Here is a 20,986-nt window from a genome sequence, read left to right as displayed (position 1 = left end):
AATTCAAAGTATATCTTTTTTCATGAATCTCACTGGGTGGGCACCCAGTGTGTCAGTCTGGGTGGGCCTGTGCCCACCCAGGCCCACCCATGGCTCCGCCCCCGCTTTGAACCAGTTTGAATGTGGTCGGATCATTCTCAATGACTTGATGCTAACGCGGAGCGGCAACACACGCAAACAGAGCATATGGTCGTTGTCCTGTGAAAAACACATCTCCAATTTTGGAAACTTTTTCCATTTTCACTTTTATAAATGCGACGACGTCTGTAACGCGGAAACATGATTCATGTAAAAATAAGAAAATGAAAAAAAAATGGAGATAAGCGAGAGAGTCACATGACAGCGACGATATGTGTCAATTCACTGTTCGGTGGGAACGGGTGGGACTATTTTGTTTGTTTTGTAGTTTTCTTTTATTTATTTCGACCACGGGTTTTGTGCCGGTTCTACGCCGCATGTCTTTCTGCGTGGTACTACATTGAAGGCCGGCACGCAACTCTAAATTCCAGCTTGCTTGCAGATCAAAACTCCATCATAACCTCTCACCGAGGCCCCAACACCCCACGAAGACAAAATGGTAAACCCGCTCTTACCTGCAAGAGGCTGCGGAGGCCCGCCCTCGCCCATGTGGTCACCATGGCAACCATGCCGCGTGTGCGTGGAGGAGGCTCCAAAGAGACTCGACGAGGTCCTGGGACAATTAGCAGCTCATTAAGGCGACCGCTGAATGGGCGACAAGCTCGACGAGCCACAAAAGGAAAAAAGATCAAAGCCACGTCAAATCGAGCAGGTGCTCTACTCGTTGTTTGCTTTTTCTTTTTCTTAGGCAGAACTACGACGACTTAAATAGTGCAAAAAAGAAAAAAAAAGTACTCATTTGCACACCCTGTACAAAGAAGTACAACTATTTGTGTAAAAAAAAAAGTAGTACGAATTTGCCTTTTTAAGTGAAGTCAACCCCCGCAAAATCTTTACAAGAATATGTTCTGTGCAGGCCCACTAGTTGAAAGACGACATTCTGATGAATTTTGTGTTTGTGGAATATGAGTTAAGCGGCAAAATCAGCCGTTCTTGTCCATCTCAGGGGGCGGCCATTTTGTCGACTGAAAATGACATCACAGTTGTCGACCAATCAGGGCTCACCTGTTTCCTGAAGCTGAGCCATGATCGGTCGTTATCTGCGATGTCATTTTCAGTCGACAAAATGGCCGCCCCATGTGATGGCTAAAAACAGGTGCATTTTGCTGTCTAACTCATATTCCCCCAAACGCAATATTCATCAGAATGCCATGTTTAGAACATATTATTGCAAAGATTGTTGGGGGGTTGACTTCCACCCTGGAGTGGACTTAAGACTGTTCTGAGTACTTTTTTACCTTTACAATTAGTAAAGGAGGTGAATAAGTACTTCTGCTTTTACCAAAGTAAAACAAAAAAAAAGTACTCACTCCCTGTACTTCAGCAGAACTACAAATACGTTTGGGGGGAAAAATTCAAAAGGCTGTAGAAAAAAAATGTGATCATGTGTTGCTGTGCCTTGCTCCAGGATTCCGAAGAACAAAGAAAGACAAACTTGAACCTTGACCTGTAAGAATGACAAAATAACATTTTTTTTTTAAGGAGAAGTCAACCCAAACAGATTTTTTTTTTCAATATTATGTTCTATGCAAGCCCACTAGTTGAACCAAAGCATTCTGATAAATATTGCGTTTGTGGAATAAAGAGTTCGTCTACCCGTTTTTAGCCATCTCAGCGGACGGCCATTTTTTAGCCATCTCATTGGGCCGGCCAATCAGGGCTCAGCTTCAGAAAACAGCTGAGCCGTGATTGGTCGTTACCTGAGCCCTGACTAGTTGTGATGTCATTTTCAGTCTATGGCTAGAAAGGGCTGGATTTTGCTGTTTAACTCGTGTTCCATAAACGCAATATCAACTAGTGGGCATGCTGGGAACATATTCTTGAAAAAAAGATGTTTGGGTTGATTTCTCCTTTAAAGCAGACTTGTATATAAAACAAATTGTTAAATGAAATATTAACTTGCTGTGAAGCAAAGCAAAGGAAAAAACATAAAAAAGAAAGACTGAGTCACTGCCATACCTACTTGACTTTGGGCTTGATTCTTGCTACGCCAGCGCCCTCCGGTGGACATGAGAGGAGAAGCATGCTGGTGACGTCATTAGAGGCCTCTGGGGTCTCCATTATTATTTTGTAATGCAGGCGTGTCCAACCGCGGTCGGTCCTCGAGGGCCCCTATGCAGCCAGCCTATTTGAGACGACGCATTCAAATGATCACGACCGTCAGCTGGCCAACTCGCCGACGACCTGATCATTTCAAATCAAGTGCTTCGGACATCAAAAGCATGCTGGATAGAGGACACCCCCCAACCCCCCCCCCCCGAGGACCGCAGTTGGACACCTGTTGTAATCTGTTGAAACATTTTCAGAGCAAAGTTGGTTGGCGGTGGGCATCCATAAAAATGAAAAGAAAAGAAGCGTATCCCGTTAATAATGTGACTGTGTGTGAATGTGCGCAACCAAGCAACAAGACTCGCTGAATGCTGATTAAAAAGGTTTTAATTTAACAATCAGTGTAAGACAAAAGGCACACAAATACAAATGATTGGTCACAGTGCACCAGAGGTGAGCGGTTCACGTAAAGCACATTTGTCCATCCACCCGGACACTTGATTAGGTACACTTTCACAATCCATTGCCATCCAAGAAAAAAGAAATTGTTTCAAAACGCGGGCAACTTTTTGGGAGATGGTGCATTTCGGTGTACCTAAAATGATGACCGCAAAGTGTGGGTTCAAAGGCAAAACGTAAGATTCAGTCGCTAGACCAACGGTTGAAAAAAAAAAAAAGACATGTCAAATCAAGTAAAGACGAGTTAGTTACAGCACGTGGCCAGTGGTGGGGAAGTAAGTAAGTATTTGTACCCAAGTACATTCTCCGGTATCCGCTCGCGACTCATCATTTTGGGACATTTATTGCTTACTTGGTCAAAATTGGCCCCATGTGTGTGCTTTTATAAATAAATAAATCCATTTCGGAACGGGTACTTTTTCTCTTTTTCCGGAAGGAGTTGAAGCAGTACTTGGACAGGGAAGTCACCCAAGCCCTATTCCGCAAAGGCAATACTGTATTAATAATCAGTATGCATTGTTTCAATGCTCATGCAGGCTTATTCTTGAAAAAGACACGTTTGGGCTGACTTCCGCTTTACGTGAAGGCTGTGAGCACTTTTTTACTTAAGGGGTTGAATCAGTTTGACTTTTGTCAGTCTCTTTTTCCACACAAAGATCCGTATTTTGCCAGTCCAAGTCCAATACTTTTGCCACCTCTGCACATGAACATGAATTATTTCTATTTTTGCAGTTTGCTGCGAAACTCCTTCTGGAATGTGCTCCCATCGTCCTTCAAGGATGTTGGAGCTTTAAAACCAAAAAGTATCACAGTGCAATCCTTCACCCATAAGTCACATATTGGTTACAAAAGAAAGAAAGTAAGCCGGCGTGCTGAGTGCGCTCTCTTTTGCGCGCCGGCGTGCTGGGTGCGCTCTCTCTTGGAGGGGGGGGGGGGGCAAAGGGGGGCCGGCCGGGCCTTTGGATGGACACGTTGAGACCGGCAGAGAGGAGACGGGCTCTTCTCAGAGCGGAGCAGGAGCTCCAGGCGCTCATCCATCTCCACGCTTGCCCTGCCGCGCCGACAGTCTCTCTTCACAAGTAACGTTCCGACATTTTTGTGATTAGTGCATACTGTACTGTATTGCACTCAAAATGAACTTTTTTTTTTTTTAAACATCTCGTCAGCTTCTGACAAGGGCCGGAAAACAATTGAAAACAGCGCTTGCCCTCACATTCACGCCTGTGGGCAATTTCGAGTCCTCATCTCAGAAGCACTTGTGGGCGAATACGCCAGTAGCCGCAGAAAAACACAATGCAAGTACGTGTCGGACACACACACAAAAAAAAGGCCCAAGCGGGGTTTGAACCAAGAACCTCAGACGTGTGAGGCAGATGTTGCTAACCACTAGCGCTACCCAATTAAAAACATGAAATTATTTTTGATGCATCCATGCAGAAAGTTAGTCTGGTATTAAATATGTGCAAATTTTACATTGAAATTACATTCAATGGACACTTCATTAGGTACACCTGCACATATCATACGATGTATTCTGCGAATGCTAAAGATGATGTTTCACATTTTTTTTGCACCTGAGGACCAAGGATTGATCCCTGGGGAACTCCCAAGTTTCTACTCAAATCGTATTGTCTTGTATTAGATCGACTTGATTTAACTGCGCATCCTGCTTTCCGTATCCAAGATCACCTTTGGCGATCTTTGATGCAATTATTGCATTGTAGCAACTGGTGCCTGGTACCTAATGTTTTGTCCATTGAGTGTATGTTTCAAGAGGGAACTTCAAGTGTTGAGAAAAGCGCTAACTTCCCAAAGCTGGCTTCATGTTTTAGCAGTAAACAGCGGCAGCATTTGGACTTGATTTTATTCCTTCGAGGCAGTGGGTCAAGTTGAGCCATCCGTTTGTGCTTGTGTGCATCGTTTTTCAAAGTCGTAGTCATTGCTGACTTTTTTTTTTTCTTCCCCCTGGTTTTGGTCCTCGAGTTTCATTCGGTTATTGCATTCGGTTTTTTTTGTTTGTTTTTTTTTTTTAATTAAAAGTAGTGCTTCTCTTGCACTTAAACTTTATTTTGACATCTCTGGATTGAAACTTGACATCTCTGGATTGAAACAGTCAATAATAACAATGAACTGAGGTCTAAGCTCTCAAATTCTTTTGGAATGATGTTTCTCTCTGAAAACGGGCTGAGATATGAACTCATTGACCGCCAGACATTTCCAGAGCCTCTTTTCCCCTAACTTTTGAAAAAAATGTGAAAAACATATAAATAAGTTCCTGGGCTTGAATGTCTGGACTGTGAAAAGACACAAACATGTCCTTGGCAGTGAATCGACCTTCGGTTTTGGGGAGATTCGGCTTCATTTGTTGTTTCGTACTTCTGTGAAGCATGTCATGTCTGACTGAAATCAAGATCGACAATAACGCTGCCTTGCCTTCTTCTTACTTCAGAGGAGCCACATCATACAATCGTCTCCATTTTCGCCCAAAGGAAGACCTTCAAAAGCGTTTCGGTGTGTTTGTAGAAGGGCTTCAAGCGTCTTTGTTTTGAATGCCAGTTTTCGCCTGTCGCGGGTGAGTCTTGAACGTCCGCAAGCGGGGGTTCACCGTATGAATGGAAGGACTGAGGTCCGGCGGAGCAAACGGTGCTCAGAGTGGTTGGATTTAAAGGCCCTGCGGGCGAATTGTCCTCAGGCGGCCGGCAGCAGTCGGTCGATGGCCAAGTGCAAGCGCTCCCAGTTCTTCCAGAAGAGGGCGAGGAAGCCGACGGCCAGCAAGGTGGCCGCCAGGTGCTGGCGGCTCCTGACCAGCGGGGCGGCGAACTTGGCGGCGGTGGAGACGCACACCAGGATGACGGTGATGAGGGCCAGCATGATGTTGATGCTGCGGCCCAGCAGGACGCGGGCGTCGCCGCTCTCCAGCTGCGCCGTCTGCTGCTGCTGCTGCTGCAACTCCAGCTTGGACACGCGCGTCTGACACGACTCCAGCGCTTCCTGCCAAACAGCCGGCGGACGCCGCCTTCAAACACCATCGTGGCACGGTCCACGACCGACGCTCCCCCCCGTAGACGAGGCGTGTCGGCCGCGATCGGCCGCGGGGGATCGCTTCCGAAAAGAGAAAATCTCCCCAACGATCGAGGCGTATCGGCCGCGGGGGATCGCTTCCGAAAAGAGAAAATCTCCCCAACGATCGAGGCGTATCGGCCGCGATCGGCCGCGGGGGATCGCTTCCGAAAAGAGAAAATCTCCCCAACGATCGAGGCGTATCGGCCGCGATCGGCCGCGTTCGGCCGCGGGGGATCGCTTCCGAAAAGAGAAAATCTCCCCAACGATCGAGGCGTATCGGCCGCGATCGGCCGCGGGGGATCGCTTCCGAAAAGAGAAATCTCCCAAACGATCAAGTCCCGCGGAACTCGATGAGCACTTCTTGGAGGCATCCATTTCAGTGCTCCTTTTGATTTGAGTGCCAAATGGACGCGCTTGCTTGCGCGGGTTACGCCAAGTTGTCGACTCGGTGCGGACGGAAAGCCGCAATCAAAAGGTTGCTTGTTGCCGACCGACTACTTTTGTCAAAATGAAGCTCCCCTGCTCAATTACCGGTAAAGACACACTGTGAACCAAGGCCTTGAATTTTGGGGGGAAACCGCCAGGTGTGGAAGCGCGCGGCCGGTGTGGAGGTACCTGCATGTCGCGGGCTCGCTCTTGGGCCTGGTAGGCCACGCGCTCCTCGATGCTGGCCAGCTCTTGCTTCAGGTCCGTCATCTCGTGTTGGTGAAGCTCCGTCAGGTCGCTCAGTTGGTCCTCCAAACGCGCAGACCTGAAATGTCAGCGCAGCCTTCACGTAAGACACGCGCCAAGATGACGACATCGCGGCAACGCGCAGCACTACTTTGCACGTTTCTTAGAAGAGGTTGGCCTCTTGCAATACTCCTAAGTAGCAAAATGGCATCGAGCGCCGTCGCGTCCATTTTTGTTTCTGGCATTTCAAAACGGTTTACACAGGTCGCGTGACCTACGCTCGAGCCCTTTTGCAGTGCCAGTTTAAAAGACGGCAAAAACACATTGGCGGTGTTACGAGCGAGACGACAGGACGACAGGACGTTGGCCAAGTTCCCGCCGAAGAGGCCCCGACGACTAAATGCCGGCGGGAGCTTGCGCCTACGTGAGGGTTGATTTGACGGGGTTGGGTTGGATCTTTCCACCGACCTGTAGCGCTCCTCCTGCAGCGTTTGGCTGATGACGCCGAAGTCCCTCTCGAAGCGGGCCTTCATCTCCTCCATGTCCTCCTCCAGCTGGTTCTGTGCATCCTGAATGACTCTGGCCTCCTCCAGGCCGGTGAGCAGTCCGCCGCGGGCGTCGCCCTCCGGGGGCGGGCGCGCGTTACTGTCCGCCGAATTGGAGGCGCTCCCCGAGGAGCACTCGTCATCGCTGGGGTACTTGGGCTTGCCCGTCGACGAGGCGCCGGCGCTCAGCCCCTTGGGCGCGGCGTCCGACGGCGGAGCGGACGCGTCGGCGGGGCTCTTCATGTGGGCGATGTTGTCGGCGCTGCCAAACTTGTTCCTGATGAGGTTGGCAAATTCTCTGGGTTTGCTGAAGAAGAAAGGAGGCGAGAGGGAAACGCCGGGCCCGATGGTCTTGATCTTGTCCATGGTGGGGTGGCGGCCGCTGCCCGTCATGTCCATCAGCAGCTCGCGGCGCGACTCCCGGGGGATGGTGCTGTGCCTGGCGCCGGAGGCTTGAGACGGCGGGCTGCGCTGGACTTCGCCGTCCTTGATCCTGCGGTGGTATTGCTCCAGCTTCTTCTGCATTTGAGCGATGCTGTGCGCCGACTTCTGGTTCTTCTTCTCAAAGACCTGCTTGATGCGGCCCAGCTGCTGCTTGTCGGCGCCGTTGACCAGCTTGAGGTACTCGGCCACGTTGTCGTCCCGCGCCGTCTGCTCGATCTTGAGCTGCTCCGTCACTTTCAGGATCTTCTGCTGGAGGTTGTCCAGGCACGAGCGGCTGCGCTGGACCTCCCAGGACAGGGACGGCGAAGGAAGGGCGTCGCTCAGGTCCAGGTCCAGGTTGTTCTCCGAGGACCCTCGACGCATGGTCGCCGGGAGGCTGAGAAAGCTGCCCTCGGCACTCCGGTCCTGCAACGTCACCAACGCTTCATTAACGGACCCTACCACAAATGCTGCCGCGTGGTAAAAAAAGAGCCATTGGATTTGACCCGATTCACTGATTGTTAAAACGACCGCGAGTTGACGGCCCAATGGCAGCACACACACACTTTCTAATTAATGCGGAGTTCAAACTCATACTTGTAGTCTTGAGTAGCAGGTGCCCGGACTTGCACGACTTCAAACTCGGCGGCGGCGTTTGTCTCCCTCGTAATTGCTGTGACGCTGGCGGGATTCGCCGGCTGTGCGTGGAGCCGCGCATTGCCGTTGCAATGGATCGCAAACGCAACGAAAACGCCCCACCTCAATCGGAGGACTAAAAAGTGCGAATGGAATTTCATCGGGATCGACAAGATTCACATCTTGCTTTTGCCACTTTTCTCACTCGGGAGCCAAGCTCGGTCCGGTCCGCGCACGCTTCGTCTCGACGCAAAGGTGCTGCGACGGGCTCGGAAAGTGTGCGCTCTTGGAAACGCCGTAGCGTGGCTCGTCTTGTTTTAGAACACTTGGAACTTGTTTTTTTGGCAAGATGATGATTTGCTAAAAGTACTGTGCCAAATCCGGACCGCCGGCGGTACTCGGCTCACTCCAGTGGTGTGCCAAAGGATCCCCGCCCAAGTACAGTTAGCTTCCATTTCACTTTTGCGTTGCAGTGTTCAAATGTTCAAACTGTGCAGAGTGCTAGAGTAACTTGCGCAAGTGTTATCTTTGGGAGTGTGTTGATCGTTTGGAAATTGGAAATTGAGTGGAACACTTGACGTACTACGCTACTGTCATGATGGCAGTACTTGGATTTTTGTTGTTGTTTTTTTTCTAAAAAGGTTTGAGAATGACAGTGTTAGTCCTGCCAGCAGTTTCCAAGCATGCCTTTGACAGCCAAGCTGGACGAGGCCCCTCCTGCACTGCCACCTGCCGAACATTGCCGAACATTGCACTCGCCGTCCCCATTTGTCAGCGGCTGTCAACGCTGGGAGGGCCACGGGAGCCTGTCGTTGCCATTAAAACTACTCGGCAAAGTTCAACCTTGGCAGAGGTGCCGTTGCGGACTACTTGAACGCATGGGCTCCAGCATCTATGCAGCAGAGATCATTTGACTTGACTAACCTTTTCTCGCCCCATTTGGACAACATCGTCTTGCTTCGGGGAAGCGCCACTTGAGATTTTCTTGACAAACGTGCTTTCTTTTGCAAATGCAATCTGTTCCGTCCAATCTTGATTTCAATTTTGCCTGATTCAATCCTGGTTTTGGGAGCCTTGACGCATCAACTCTCTAAGAGTTCTATCACTTCTGCTCTGACCGGACACATTTGCCTGGGTTGCCGCTTGCTGAGAATGCGCCAGGCGGGTGACAAATTGCAGATCGTGCGCAGGTCATGTAGGTCAACGGTCATTTCAGCGCCGCTTGGAAAATGGCTTCGCCCGACGTTCGCCTTGCGAACCCAGCGCGAGTTGACAAAAGAGTCGCACCAAAGAGTGAGGAAGTGAAACCTGAAAGGCGGAAGGAATCCCGCTAAGCACGTCCGACCGACAAAGACTCAGAAAAGGAAAGAGGAAGTTGAATTTGTTTCCTCCAAGCGGACTGTTACAAGTCCAGAGCACTGCGATCAACGCAAGTAAGCAGTACAAATACTTTCTATTACTCCCTGGAGATCACTGAAGCGGACACTTTGCTTCTCCCAAATGTGACGGCACTGCCACGGAACGAGCCCTCGCTCGTCCCTTTCTGCCCTTCGCTTGTTTCCGACCCTACACAAAGTCAGCGAGGTCTTGTCAACTTTGTTTGCCTTCGGTGTGTTGTTCAAGTTAAGCCGGCGGGCGAGAAAACAGGTCGGTGGGAAAGCAAGCCGACGCCCGCCGAGGCGGCCGCTCCGTTCCGCTGATGTCAGTCCACGTGAGGCAGCGTAGCTGCGGACCGAGGTGGGACGGTGACAAAGTCGGCCTTTTTCCTGGCTGCCGAGCCAGAGAAAGAGCCTCGTGTTGTGCAAGGACAGAGAAGAGAAGAGAAGAGAAGAGAAGAGAAAGGTGGGGGCGCGGGGCTGACCGACAGAGGCTGAAATCCCCCCCCCCCGGGCAGGCGCGCTTGGATCGCCTTCTCCAGCTCAAGCAAATGGCGGATGAACGAGCGCATATGCGCGCTCGGGCTTGCTTGTGCGAGGGCGACATCGAAGTGAAGGCAACGGTGCCGGCGTTCGTGGCCAAACCGGATTCTTGGCCGCATTCTTTGCTCCAAACACGTTTGGCGACTTCCAGTCAGCACTGCGCTGGAATTGCAAAATCAAACCTTCATGCAAAATTTCCCCTTTAGTTCCGGTTTGGAGGGCATTCCCCAAACTTCCACTTGGGACCTTCTGGATCATCAGTCAAATCACCTTTCACCATTGAAATGGGCCCCTGAAAAGCACCCAAACTTTGACCGCGCTGCCGAGTGTCAAGATGGGTGGGGTGACAATCGGCACCTCCAAATCGGAGGCCGCCGTCCGCGGTTGGAAGAGGATGGAGGAGAGCAGATCCTGTCTGAGGACTCTGGGCGTCTTGTGAGGAACGAATCACGCTGGACGTTCGGACTCGGCTTGGGCCGCTCGTGAGCCAAAAGGCGAGCAAGCTCTCCTTTTCCCGGTCCGTTAGGTTGCCCACCCTCGCCTTTGGTCATGAGCGTTGCGTCCTGGTGCGCCCTGGCCCAAAGAACAAGATGGCCGATGCAAGCGCCCGACAGGCGGGCTGTCCGGAACCCGCGTCCGTCCTTAAGTCCGGAACCCGCGTCCGTCCTTAAGCCCGGAAGCCGCCGAGGGGCCAAGGTCGACGAGCGTCGGCCGAGGTAGCCGATGCTCGTTCACGTCGGGCTTGGTTGGAGCTCGCAAAGGTTCGCCAACCTTTTTCATGTTTTTCCCTGACCGCGACGCAAGCTTGACCGGGAAAGTGGGAAAGGCGCCTTAGAGATATCTCGGGTGAGAACTTTGGTCATCCTGGAGTGGCTCAAATTAGAGCCAGAGGAGCCGGCCCCTCCGGTGGGGAGCAATAGCCGAAGCTGGCTCGAAAAACTTTCTTCGGCCACTCCTAAATGGAGGCAACGCCGTAGTGCAGCTTTGTTGGCATCAATCCGGTAACGTCGCCGGTGCGTCTTTTCACTGCTCCTGGTGCACCTTTTGGACCCGGAGCCCATTCTCCTGACATTGACAAGCACTTGTTGAGCAAAACCTCCTCTCCTCAGCCTGCCGCTGTCCATTTTGAAAAGCGGCAGGCTCCCGCCGCCATCTGCTCCGCGTCCTCCATTTTCATCGCCTTCTGCCGTCTCCCGCCATCCCCAAAGACCTCTTAATCCTCTGGCCCAGCCCGCCCCCGCCCCCGCCCCCCGAGACCTTGCCATGCCTCAAACGGCGCCGGGGAAGGGCTTGGTACGGCCTCGGGAGCAGCAGAATGAAAAGTAGGCCAGTTCCTCGGCAGAGATGCGAGAGGTCATTGTTTTCCCCGGCGCTGCGGCTAATTCATTTAGCTTCACCCGCAGCCACTCAAACTGAGCTAAAGCAGTCGGCCAGGCCCAGTAGTACAAAAGAGGCTAATTCATTTAAAAGCACGCGGAGCTTTTTTTTTTTCTTCCCCTTTCGTAGGAGTGCGCACGCATCCGCAACGTTGTGCTATGGAGTCATGCGAGCCGCTCACATGATTGCTTTTGCTTGGTTTGGACTCCAAAGTGGTGTCGGGCAGGTGCGGCCCAGCTTGGCGCCGACGGCCGTCAGGCGCCTCCGCCGCAGCAGCGTTTCATCTCCTTTACGCTCGCTCGTATCTGTCCGAGTTATCGGCGCTTGCGGCGAGGACCCTGCGTGCTGCCTTTGACCTTTGACCTACAACAGCAATATATTCAGAATTGGGAGACAGCCCCAGGAGCGCCTTTAGTTCCACAACAGCACAAAGACGACAAAAAAAAAAAAAAAAAAAACATTGAAAATTGCTAATGTTTTTCCATCGGTGTCTCATATCGCCTAAGAAAAAAGAAAAATCAATCAATCTCTCTTCACTCCTCTAAGCCTCACCAAAAATTCAACAAAAGGTGTCAAAGCGTCCCCGTTGCACCAACTCGTGTTGCAATTCAAAAGTTCTTTGTCAGTTAATTTGCAGGAACTGAAAGCAAAAAAAAGGCCAAGACAACAACTCTTGTCCACTACGAGGCTGGACAGAAGCGTTATTGGGGGGCAAGCGGGCCGCCCCCCCCCCCAACCTGACTCCTGTACGAGCCCCCCACAGTGCCTCCGCGGCACGCTGCCCCACATAACCCTCGGTGGGCGTCTGTCCACCAACATCATGACCCACTTATCAAAGTCCCGCTTCATTCTTTAGACTACACAGTTTTTTTGCGGGGTGGGCGGGGGGTGGGGTGATTCCAATCAGATTGTGTGTTTTGCCATGTTAATGTAATCTGCCCCAGGCCTCCCCAATCAGTACTGGTGGCCGACTGGAACTCCGGCTCTCATAGCAATGGGAGCGTGTTTTCTGTCAGCAATCAAGAGAGTTCGAGAGAGGCCGCTTTCAAGTGCCACGTTGTCCGCAACGAGTGCGTGGCTGGCTTCTCACAGCTCCCGCGTCTGACGCGCTCTGGGGTGTACGTCGTCACGGAGGTGCCACAACACAACCGGTGTTGCCGACTCCGTTTTCATTCAAGCGCCACGCCAACTCAAGTGCTGCCCGGCCGGGGTCGTTAGAGTTCGTTTGGATGTTGTTCAAAACAAAACTCTCAAAACAAAATTCTCACGTGCTTGTTTATCTTCATGTGGCCGATGATTGGCTGGCAACCGGTCCGCTGTGCACCCGCCTTTTGTCTCTTGGGGTCAGTCGGGATGGGTTGCGGCTAAGCGCCATAGAAAACGGGGCGGCCGGAGGTTTTCCTGCAAGGAAGCCCCCCGCCCCTCCCCCCAGCTGGCGGAATCTTGGCATCACAAGCGGCATTTGCACTCGTTTGAATCCAGCGCATCAAGAGTGACGAGCTGCGGGAGCATCCGGGCTGGCGCTCGCTCGCAACAAACAAAGCCTGGCCTTTGCAGCAGAGACCGCAAGCGGCGTGGGGCCGACGCGCTTCTTGCTATTCCCACTGCCAGACGGAAAGCAGAAAAGCGCAACGGGGAGCGTCATCGGCTTTTTTTCCCGTTTCGTATCCTCTCGGCGGCTGGTGGCAGTCGGGTCGCAAAAACAACAAAATCCCCCCAAAATGCCACTTTTCCAAGCAAAATACGTTCTCTTCCCGCAAAGTGTGACTGCTACCCTGTCTCAAGTTGGGCCCTGGTTGCCAACCAGTCCACGGTGTAGTCTTGCTGTTTTTTGTTGTTGTTTTTTTATAAAGTGGGAAACGTGAACATTGTTAGCTTAATAGCGGACCGTATTTTCCAGACTATAAGCCGCAGCCTTATATTAGCCGCACCCACTCTGTTTTTAAAAAAAGAATATATATAAGCCACACCTATCTATGTTGAAAAATGAGATATTTACTGCATTTACCAAACGATTTTGAACTATAAATGTACATGCATGTACATGACCAGATTCCTTCCTAACAGTGCTTTTTAACACGGCAGCAACTTTGCTGATTAAAATGGAACACAAAACCAGGAGAAAATAAAGTAGTGATCGTCATTTCACTGCCCGCTGCTACTCCAGTTTGTCAGCTAACGTCCTTTTATTGCTCTACTTCCGCATACCACCCAACAGCGCCCTCGCCTGTTGAACTCCTCCACCTGCAGTCACACCCTGTTAATGGCAATTGTATAGTAATTCCTGTTCGAGCGCCCCTAGCGGAGGAAGGAAAATCCACAAAATAGCCACACCGGACTATAAGGCCATTGCATGGTTCAAAACCGAGGAAAAAAGTAGCGGCGCATAGTCCGGAAAATACGGTAGTTGCAAGGTGCTTGCTAAAAATGCATTTTTTGGATCTTGGTAGATTCTCAGCAACCCTTGTTCGCACATGGACAAACGCCAAGTCCCGGACATTTGTCTGTTGATTTCTCTTTTGTTTTTTTGATGGTCTAGTCAACTTTTAGGCTAGCGATACTCCTTCAAGCCATAAAGCAATGGGCAATATTTCATTTATTTTGAAATGAAATACTTTCAGCTAAACAGTACTACAGGTACAATTAACATAATTGGAATGCTACTCCGAAGGCAGCTTCCAAAGAGCAAATGAAATGAAACGGTAAAGCCCCGTTCCTTCAATTTGCACTGTTATCCACAGTTAATTGGCGGCCTTCGTCTCAACCTTTCAGTATGAATCGATAAGTTTATTAGTCTGCATCCAACTGTTTGCTCTGTTTTCAAATTCTGGAAATGAGAACCTTCTGTGAAGCCCCAAAGTAGCGGAGTATGTTTTGTTTTTTATTTCAGGCTCAGAATGGACTTTTCCACGAGCCAAAGGCTAAAGAAGACGTATCGATGGTTATCTCAGTCAGTCAATCGGCTATTCTTAACTCGCCGTGGTGTGCTGGCCCCTGTGGACTTGGGACGCTATTAATCGAGATGAATAGAGCCGGACAACATTCACTGTCAGTCCATTTTAGTCATTCTTTTTGAACGGTTTTGTTTGTAAATACCTTGAAATGTTCTTTGATTTATGTGAAGCACATCGAGTTGCCTTGTGTGCGTGAAACGCACGACCTATTTATGTAGAATTGCCCTGCCTTACATAAAAGTCCATCCACCTACTCAATTCTTCAATGGAATAATCCATAAGAGAATCGATTCTAATATGGTTTGACATAACACCCCTACGCGCGAATACTTTAAAAAGGATGTTTTCATCACTTTTAAAACTGTGTTTTAAGCAAGTCACTCCGTAGGTCAGTAGGGCTGAGCGATTTTGGGAACAAATTGTATTGCGGTTTTTCTGACCGATATTGCAATTTCCATTTAAATTGCGATTTTCTTGAACTCAAGCTTCAGTGCAATACTGTAGTCACAATGTACGGTCACATTTACAAATATGACACAAAATGCCATTATCAAAATATGAAAAGATATTACTTTAATAACGCAAGTATACTAAAGAGGTTTTGTGAGGGAGGCAGTCCTTTTTCAACTTTTTAAAAATGGTTCAAGTATTGCTGTACTACTTGCCGTCAAGTATAAATATGCATTTATGTGCAATTGTGTATATAAAGATCCATTTTTAACCCCCTAATGTTTTACATTTTGTGCTAATGTACATGTTCTTTGTGCACAAGTCAATACTTTTCCCATATTTTTGCTGGACTTAACTGCTTCAAACAGAGACTGAGGGCTCAGCGGTATGGCTTGAAATGCATATCATGGTATTATTTGAATCTTTTGGTCCCAACAGTAATGGTGAGTGTAAAAATCACAACGAGAATATTTGTGATTGGGTTATTTCTGCCGTTGGCGAGTTGCGGCCGCAGTTAGAACGTGCGCTAAATTGCTAGTGTAGCCCTCGCCTTATTTTTCGTCTCGATACCTGTTGATTGTAATACAACATTTGTGTTCAGAACTGCTGGATCTCCACCCTTACGCGGTTCTAGTCAGGCTTCAGTAAAAAGTCTACTGTGCGCCTAAGCATTTATTTGGCTATTCTCGACTCTACATTCCACGACAGCGATTAGCGCACTGGGCGACCCCTCGTTCGCGCCTGCGGTGAAAGCGCTACTTGTTACTTGTTAGTCGTTTACTTGTCACAACAGAGGAGACGATACGCAGCTCGTTGCTGCTTTGCACGGATTTACCGTGTTTTCCGGACTATGCGTCGCTACGGAGTACAAGTCGCACCAGCCATAAAATGCAAAATAAAGTAGAAAAAAAACATATAAGTCGCACTGGAGTATAAGTCGCATTTTTAAGGAAATGTATTTGATAAAATCCAACACCAAGAACAGACATGTCATTTAAAATGTAAATAACAAACAATTTCAAATAAAAATAGAATAGAGACAACAACAGGCTGAACGGTATGCTTACGTTACATTACACAACGCCCTCAGTAACAGTAAACCAATGTCTGTATAAACGAAGCACTAATGAGCAATTTACAACAGGGATGTCAGAAAGACTGGGGGGAACCAAAGTTTAGTTCCGCCTTGGTGCGTTTCTTCCGTGTCTACAACATTACAAGGTCAGGAAACTTTAAACTCGCCAAAAACGGTCGTAGATCGATTAAATAAGTCTTGTATTTATCGACGACCATGTCGAATGTTTCCAAGTCTCCAAAAGTATTTATGTATTCGGTCGTAATTTTCTCTTTGTTGTCTCCGCACCGTACGTGTGTGTCAGACCACAGGCATGACACTTATTTAACAAAATATTAGGATTTAACTGTTTAAACTATCCATGCATTTTAATAGCGTTAAGGATTTATGTTTCTTCATGTGAAATGATATCCAGGTCTGCCCAGCTCTACACTACAGGTGATTCTGCCCGTTGTAAAGTCAACATGTAATGCAGGTTTATATGCAGCCTTAGAACGCCCTCCTGTGGTTGTTTGGTGTATTGTTTGCTGACCTTGAAAAGGAAAGGGATACGATATAATGTGCTAATAATGTCACACATAAGTCGCTCCAGAGTATAAGTCGCACCCACGGCCAAACTATATTTAAAAAAAAAAAAAAACGCGACTTATAGTCCGGAAAATACGGTACATATAGTATAAATAAAGACCGTCCTGCTACAGTGCAAGCTAGTCTAGCGCCTAGCATTCAAGCAGCCGCGAACGAAATGACTTCCGGGAGTACGGGCGACAGCGTGTAGTAGGACAGCGCTTTTTTTAACCAGTTCGGCGCTGGACCTGCCCACAGTAGCATGCCGCTAATGGTGAGCGTGGGGAATAACTGACCGCATTTTTGGCAATCTCGTAATCGCGCTGTCTGAGATTGCTATTTCGGTCCCAAAACGATAAATCGTTCAGCTCTAGTGGTCAGACTTTTTTTTTTTTTTTTGATCCGGCCAATATCACATTTTCGACCTATTGCGGGTTGTGGAACACGCCGTCCACACTGATCACATATGAGTGCAGTGTGCAAAAAGCTGCTGCCGTATTCCTGTGAGGTCAGCCACTCGGGAGGGTCACGAGAGGGCAAACGTGCCTCCGGGTTGCCATCGAGGGGGCAGATGGGCCTCGAAAATGGAACTCATTTGCAGCGCTGCACAATTCCTTTTTGCCAAGGAACAACACCTCGGGGGCAAACTCGTGCAGTCCGGGCAAATGACGCATCATGTCAAAAGCTTCATTTGAGAGGCAACCGTCAACAAACCGAATGTTGAACTTGATGCATTACTGCTGCAGTCAACCAGTTTTTGTTGAAACCCAACAGTTGCGTTCTGCTGTATGGCGTTTTGGAAAACGCCGTTTGTCCCATTGCGCCACGTGCGATCCGTACACTTGACACGGCGGGGTGGACCTGCACTGCATCATACGGACAGCTGTTTCCAATATTTGGTTTTGCTTATCTTGCTGCAGGAGAGGAGACGAGAGGCCAACTAGTTGAAATCGCTCCCTCGGTGCAATTCACAAAGTGCGCTTAGACAACCGTCGGTCTGATGCACATGTTCACAATGCATTCACAAACTGACACCTTTGACATTTAGCTCCCCTTTCCGTATTTCCCAAATGATTCTTTTTTTTCCAACTGATTCAAACCATTACAAAAATCCAAATTAAAAAATTTTGAACACGCGTGCTTGCATTTTTCACATTCAAAAAATTCCCAGTTTGCCGGCAATTCCACATTTTCCAAGAGAAAAAATAAATCCGATTCAAGTGAATGAAACGTTCAAGAAAAGGTTCCACATCTTTCAAGCGTCCAAATCTTCACAAAGGTCAAGACATTCAGGTTACCATTCTTCACGTTCCAAAAATTGCCAGGTTGCCAACAATTCCACTTGGATTTTTTTTTTTTTTTTTAATTCAAGTGAATGAAACAGTCAGCCCAAAACGTTCCACAGCGCTCAAGCCCTTTTGCGCCGTCATACCTCCTTGTACTGGCACGATTCATTCATTCATTCATTCATTCATTATCCATACCGCTTATCCTCACAAGGGTCGCGGGCGTGCCGGAGCCTATCCCAGCTGTCTTTGGGCAGTAGGCGGGGGACACCCTGAATTGGTTGCCAGCCGATCGCAGGGCACACAGAGACAAACATCCGCACTCACAATCACACCTAGGGGCAATTTAGACAGTCCAATCAACTTACCATGCATGTTTTTGGAACGTGGGAGGAAACCGGAGTACCCGGAGGAAACCCACGCAGGCAGGCACGGGGAGAACATGCAAACTCCACACAGGGAGGCCGGAGCCGGGATCGAACCCACCACCTCTGAACTGTGAGGCGGACGCGCTAACCAGTCGATCACCGTGCCGCCCTGGCACGATTCAAATTTCCAAATATCGACAAAAGGCACGTTACCATTCTTCCTTTTTCCAAAATTCCCACTTTTCCCAAGAAAATTGCAAATTGGGAGATTTGATATATGTGCCGCTTTCTTCCACATTGACTGATTCAACCCATCCGGACTTCAAGTGTTGTGTTCTACATTTCAGCAGTTCAATTGATCTCGCAGCGTTTCAGTTCAACTTCTGCAATTTCTATACAAAGTGCTTGCAATTCTCTTCGTAGAGGCAAAATGTTGATCATTCTCGAGATATGTTTAAGATATTGTACGGAGCTCTCACCAAAACACATTCAAACTTAAATGCTCAAAATTACAACTCTTTTTTTTTTTTTAAATATAATTGTAAATATTGTCAGCCATATAGCATAATTGTTATTTCTCAATTGTTTTTCGAAAACAAGAAAAAAAACTATTATTATAACTAACATGTTTTTTTATTGATGTTGTAATGAAAATAAAAAAGTAAGCCAAAGGAAAAAGGGCCCTATAAAAAATACCAATTTGCTAAAAATTGTGTTTTTACTTATTTGGCCGTAGAGTTCGACATATATAAATTCTTCCTTTTCCTTGAGGACATTCCCGAGTGAGTGCAGATACATTATTTTGCAAACTGACCTCAGTCCTATAAGCCGTCTGTCTGGATTTTCTACATCGATTTGTGACTAATTTGTATTGCCCAACAAAGCAGCTTGAATCTTGTGACAAAAAAAGCTGATACTGCACTTGGAGATGAAGGCTCTCATTGTGAGTAAACTTGAAATGACGTCACAGTAGAAGCCGTGAAAATGCGCAACATGTTGTTCTCGTTCTCGACTCTTTTCCCTCTCCTCCGAGTAGGACACTGAACTGAAATGTTGACCTCGATGGACAAAGTCGAGCAAGCGACTCCAATTGCTCGGTGCATGATCGCTAATAACTCTCTTTTCCGACGTTTTTGGTCCGACATTGAACGCAGCGTGACTGCGAGCCGCGCGACTGTTGTCGTCGGTTCGTTTTGTTTTCGCACATTCAAAACTAAACAAAAACAAAGACGACACCACAAAGTGTGGCAAAGGATGACAGGCCAGTACGCGCAAAACAAGAATCGGATTGAGGAGAAGGAGAATAAGAAGAAGAAGAAGAAGAAGAAGAAGAAGCGGCAGCACTCACCAGCCGGCTGCTGAGGTGTTTCTCCACTTCGGACAAACTCCGCACGGACACGCTGGCGCTGGGCATGATGAAACCCCCCCCCCCCCCGAGTCCCCCCTGGCCGGCCCCTCAGCCCCCCGTAGCGTCAAGTGAAGACCACCTGACAAGCTGGAGCGAGTCGAACGACCATCTTGGGGCGCTTTCTCCCCGACTCTCTTGACTCTGTCTACTACTTTCGCTGTTGAGGGCGCTCGGTTCTCTTGTACGTCCAAGTGCGTGCGCGAGCGTGAAACAAACCCCGCCTTTGTGCGCGTGCGTGCGTGCGTGCGCGCGCGCGCCCGGCTTAACTCTTTCAAGTACAAAACCTACACTCGACTCAAGTTTCGGTTGCTCATCATTGAGTCAGTCGGCATCCGATCGGGACACAATTTGTTCACTTGAATTGAAACCAACATGCAGTCCTATCTTGACTTCTCGGATCAATTTTCCCGATTGAAAGATTGAAATGAAGCAAAATCTGTAATCTGTAAAACTGTTCCAGACACCCCCCCCTCCAAAAAAAAATATTCGACGTGTTTTGAATTCCTATTACACTACTCAAACGAGGGCTATTCGACGTGACGTCACGTGTTGGGAGTTGTGCAGTCAGTCAGTCAGTCAGTCAGATTTTGATTTCCCAATGTGGTCCGAGATGACATAAGCGTCATGAAAATGGACCTTTGCTACATGAAAAAATGTTCACGGGTCAATGTGACCCGATGCATGTTTAACCATCTCAAATTAAACATTGAAAAAAAGGAACACACTTGGCAACAGCAATACCAACTCGTCATTCGATACTCCCCAAAATATTAATTTCACACAAAAAATAGATCGGCACGCTTATCCTACTCCCTTTTAATAATATTGCTTCGAATTTTTTCATTTTAAAATGGATCAATTTCACCTACAACAAAACAGAATAGTTGGGCTGGCGGGGATAACATCACTATGCCGACTACATCGGGCGTTTAGTGGGTGCATGCTAGCGTCACGGATCAATACTGTACATTGAAATATCGTGAGCTGAATAGCATCCTCTCCACAAATGCAACGTGCTTGTCTTGCATTGCAAAATGTTCAACAAGGACTTACTTGTGCAACTCGGGTCAAGTACAAGCACCTGCTCTCAACTTGGAATGCTTCCACTTACCGAGCGGTTCAGCTCATTTCAGAGTCGGCTGAAAAATGGCCGACTTGTCCGTTTTGGAAGAAAACGCTTTCCTTGAGAGCTTTGCAATGATATCACATCAAAGAGATGTTTGAAAACCCTTTTCATCAAAGGTTGTTGGGTTTTTTTTTTTGGGGGGGGGGCAATACTGTATATTTATTACGTTTCAACACAATTACAAAAACGCTATACAATGCTTAAGCCCATCCTTCCCCACCCTACCCAAACAAACACTCTCTTATGTACTTGGCATCCTAATTACCAAAGATTAAAAAGCATATACCAGAACGTTCATATAGACAAATTACATACGCACTTGTACAGTTTTCAATATCCATGATTACAGTGGATACCCTCTATGATAGAAGAAGAAGAATTACAACATAGTCATAAATTGTATAAAAAGAAAAAAAATGTATATATATATACATACATATATATTTATATACTGGTATATACACATACATA

General features: G+C 48.2%; 2 protein-coding genes across 6 annotated transcripts in view; both read right to left on the bottom strand.

Annotated features, from left to right (window-relative positions):
* The window catches only part of LOC147149417 (uncharacterized), a 35,121-nt gene extending 33,653 nt beyond the window's left edge, over positions 1 to 1,468 (bottom strand). The window contains exons 1-2 of the mRNA XM_086028507.1: positions 1,449 to 1,468; positions 594 to 691 (exon numbers count right to left, since the gene is read on the bottom strand). Coding sequence (XP_085884633.1) covers positions 594 to 627 — 34 coding nt within the window. The 5' untranslated portion in view covers positions 628 to 691; positions 1,449 to 1,468. The remainder of the gene's footprint in view (positions 1 to 593; positions 692 to 1,448) is intronic.
* LOC147149416 (transmembrane and coiled-coil domain protein 3-like) lies at positions 1,220 to 20,542 on the bottom strand. 5 transcript variants are annotated; one of them, XR_015086490.1, is made up of 5 exons: positions 19,330 to 20,374; positions 6,850 to 7,775; positions 6,325 to 6,460; positions 2,098 to 2,263; positions 1,220 to 1,585 (listed from the first exon to the last, which is right to left on the bottom strand). XR_015086490.1 is itself a non-coding variant. In XM_086028510.1 (4 exons), the coding sequence occupies exons 2-4, from the start codon at positions 7,731 to 7,733 to the stop codon at positions 5,335 to 5,337; spliced, it is 1,323 nt and encodes a 440-aa protein (XP_085884636.1). In that variant the 5' UTR covers positions 7,734 to 7,775; positions 20,443 to 20,542; the 3' UTR covers positions 2,557 to 5,334. The 5 variants fall into 5 exon arrangements, 4 of the variants coding, with proteins under 4 accessions (XP_085884636.1, XP_085884637.1, XP_085884634.1 ...); XM_086028510.1 differs by lacking the exons at positions 1,220 to 1,585; positions 2,098 to 2,263; positions 19,330 to 20,374 and adding exons at positions 2,557 to 5,637; positions 20,443 to 20,542; XM_086028511.1 differs by lacking the exons at positions 1,220 to 1,585; positions 2,098 to 2,263; positions 19,330 to 20,374 and adding exons at positions 2,557 to 5,637; positions 20,501 to 20,537.
* Between the last annotated feature and the right edge of the window lie 444 nt (positions 20,543 to 20,986).

The sequence above is a fragment of the Filicampus tigris genome, chromosome 4 (assembly GCF_054856515.1).
Source record: "Filicampus tigris isolate MCC_2025a chromosome 4, RoL_Ftig_1.0, whole genome shotgun sequence".
NCBI classification, from domain to species: Eukaryota; Metazoa; Chordata; class Actinopteri; order Syngnathiformes; family Syngnathidae; genus Filicampus; species Filicampus tigris.
Note: the sequence above shows the minus strand (reverse complement) of the source record. Positions and strands in the feature narration are given on the sequence as shown.

Coding starts and splice junctions, on each gene's coding strand:
- LOC147149416 (XM_086028508.1), bottom strand. CDS start 19,395: ATGCCCAGCGCCAGCGTGTCCGTGCGGAGTTTGTCCGAAGTGGAGAAA. Junction 6,461..6,849: donor CTGCAGGAGGAGCGCTACAG/GTCGGTGGAAAG, acceptor CTGACATTTCAG/GTCTGCGCGTTTGGAGGACC. Junction 5,638..6,324: donor AGCGAGCCCGCGACATGCAG/GTACCTCCACAC, acceptor GCTGTTTGGCAG/GAAGCGCTGGAGTCGTGTCA.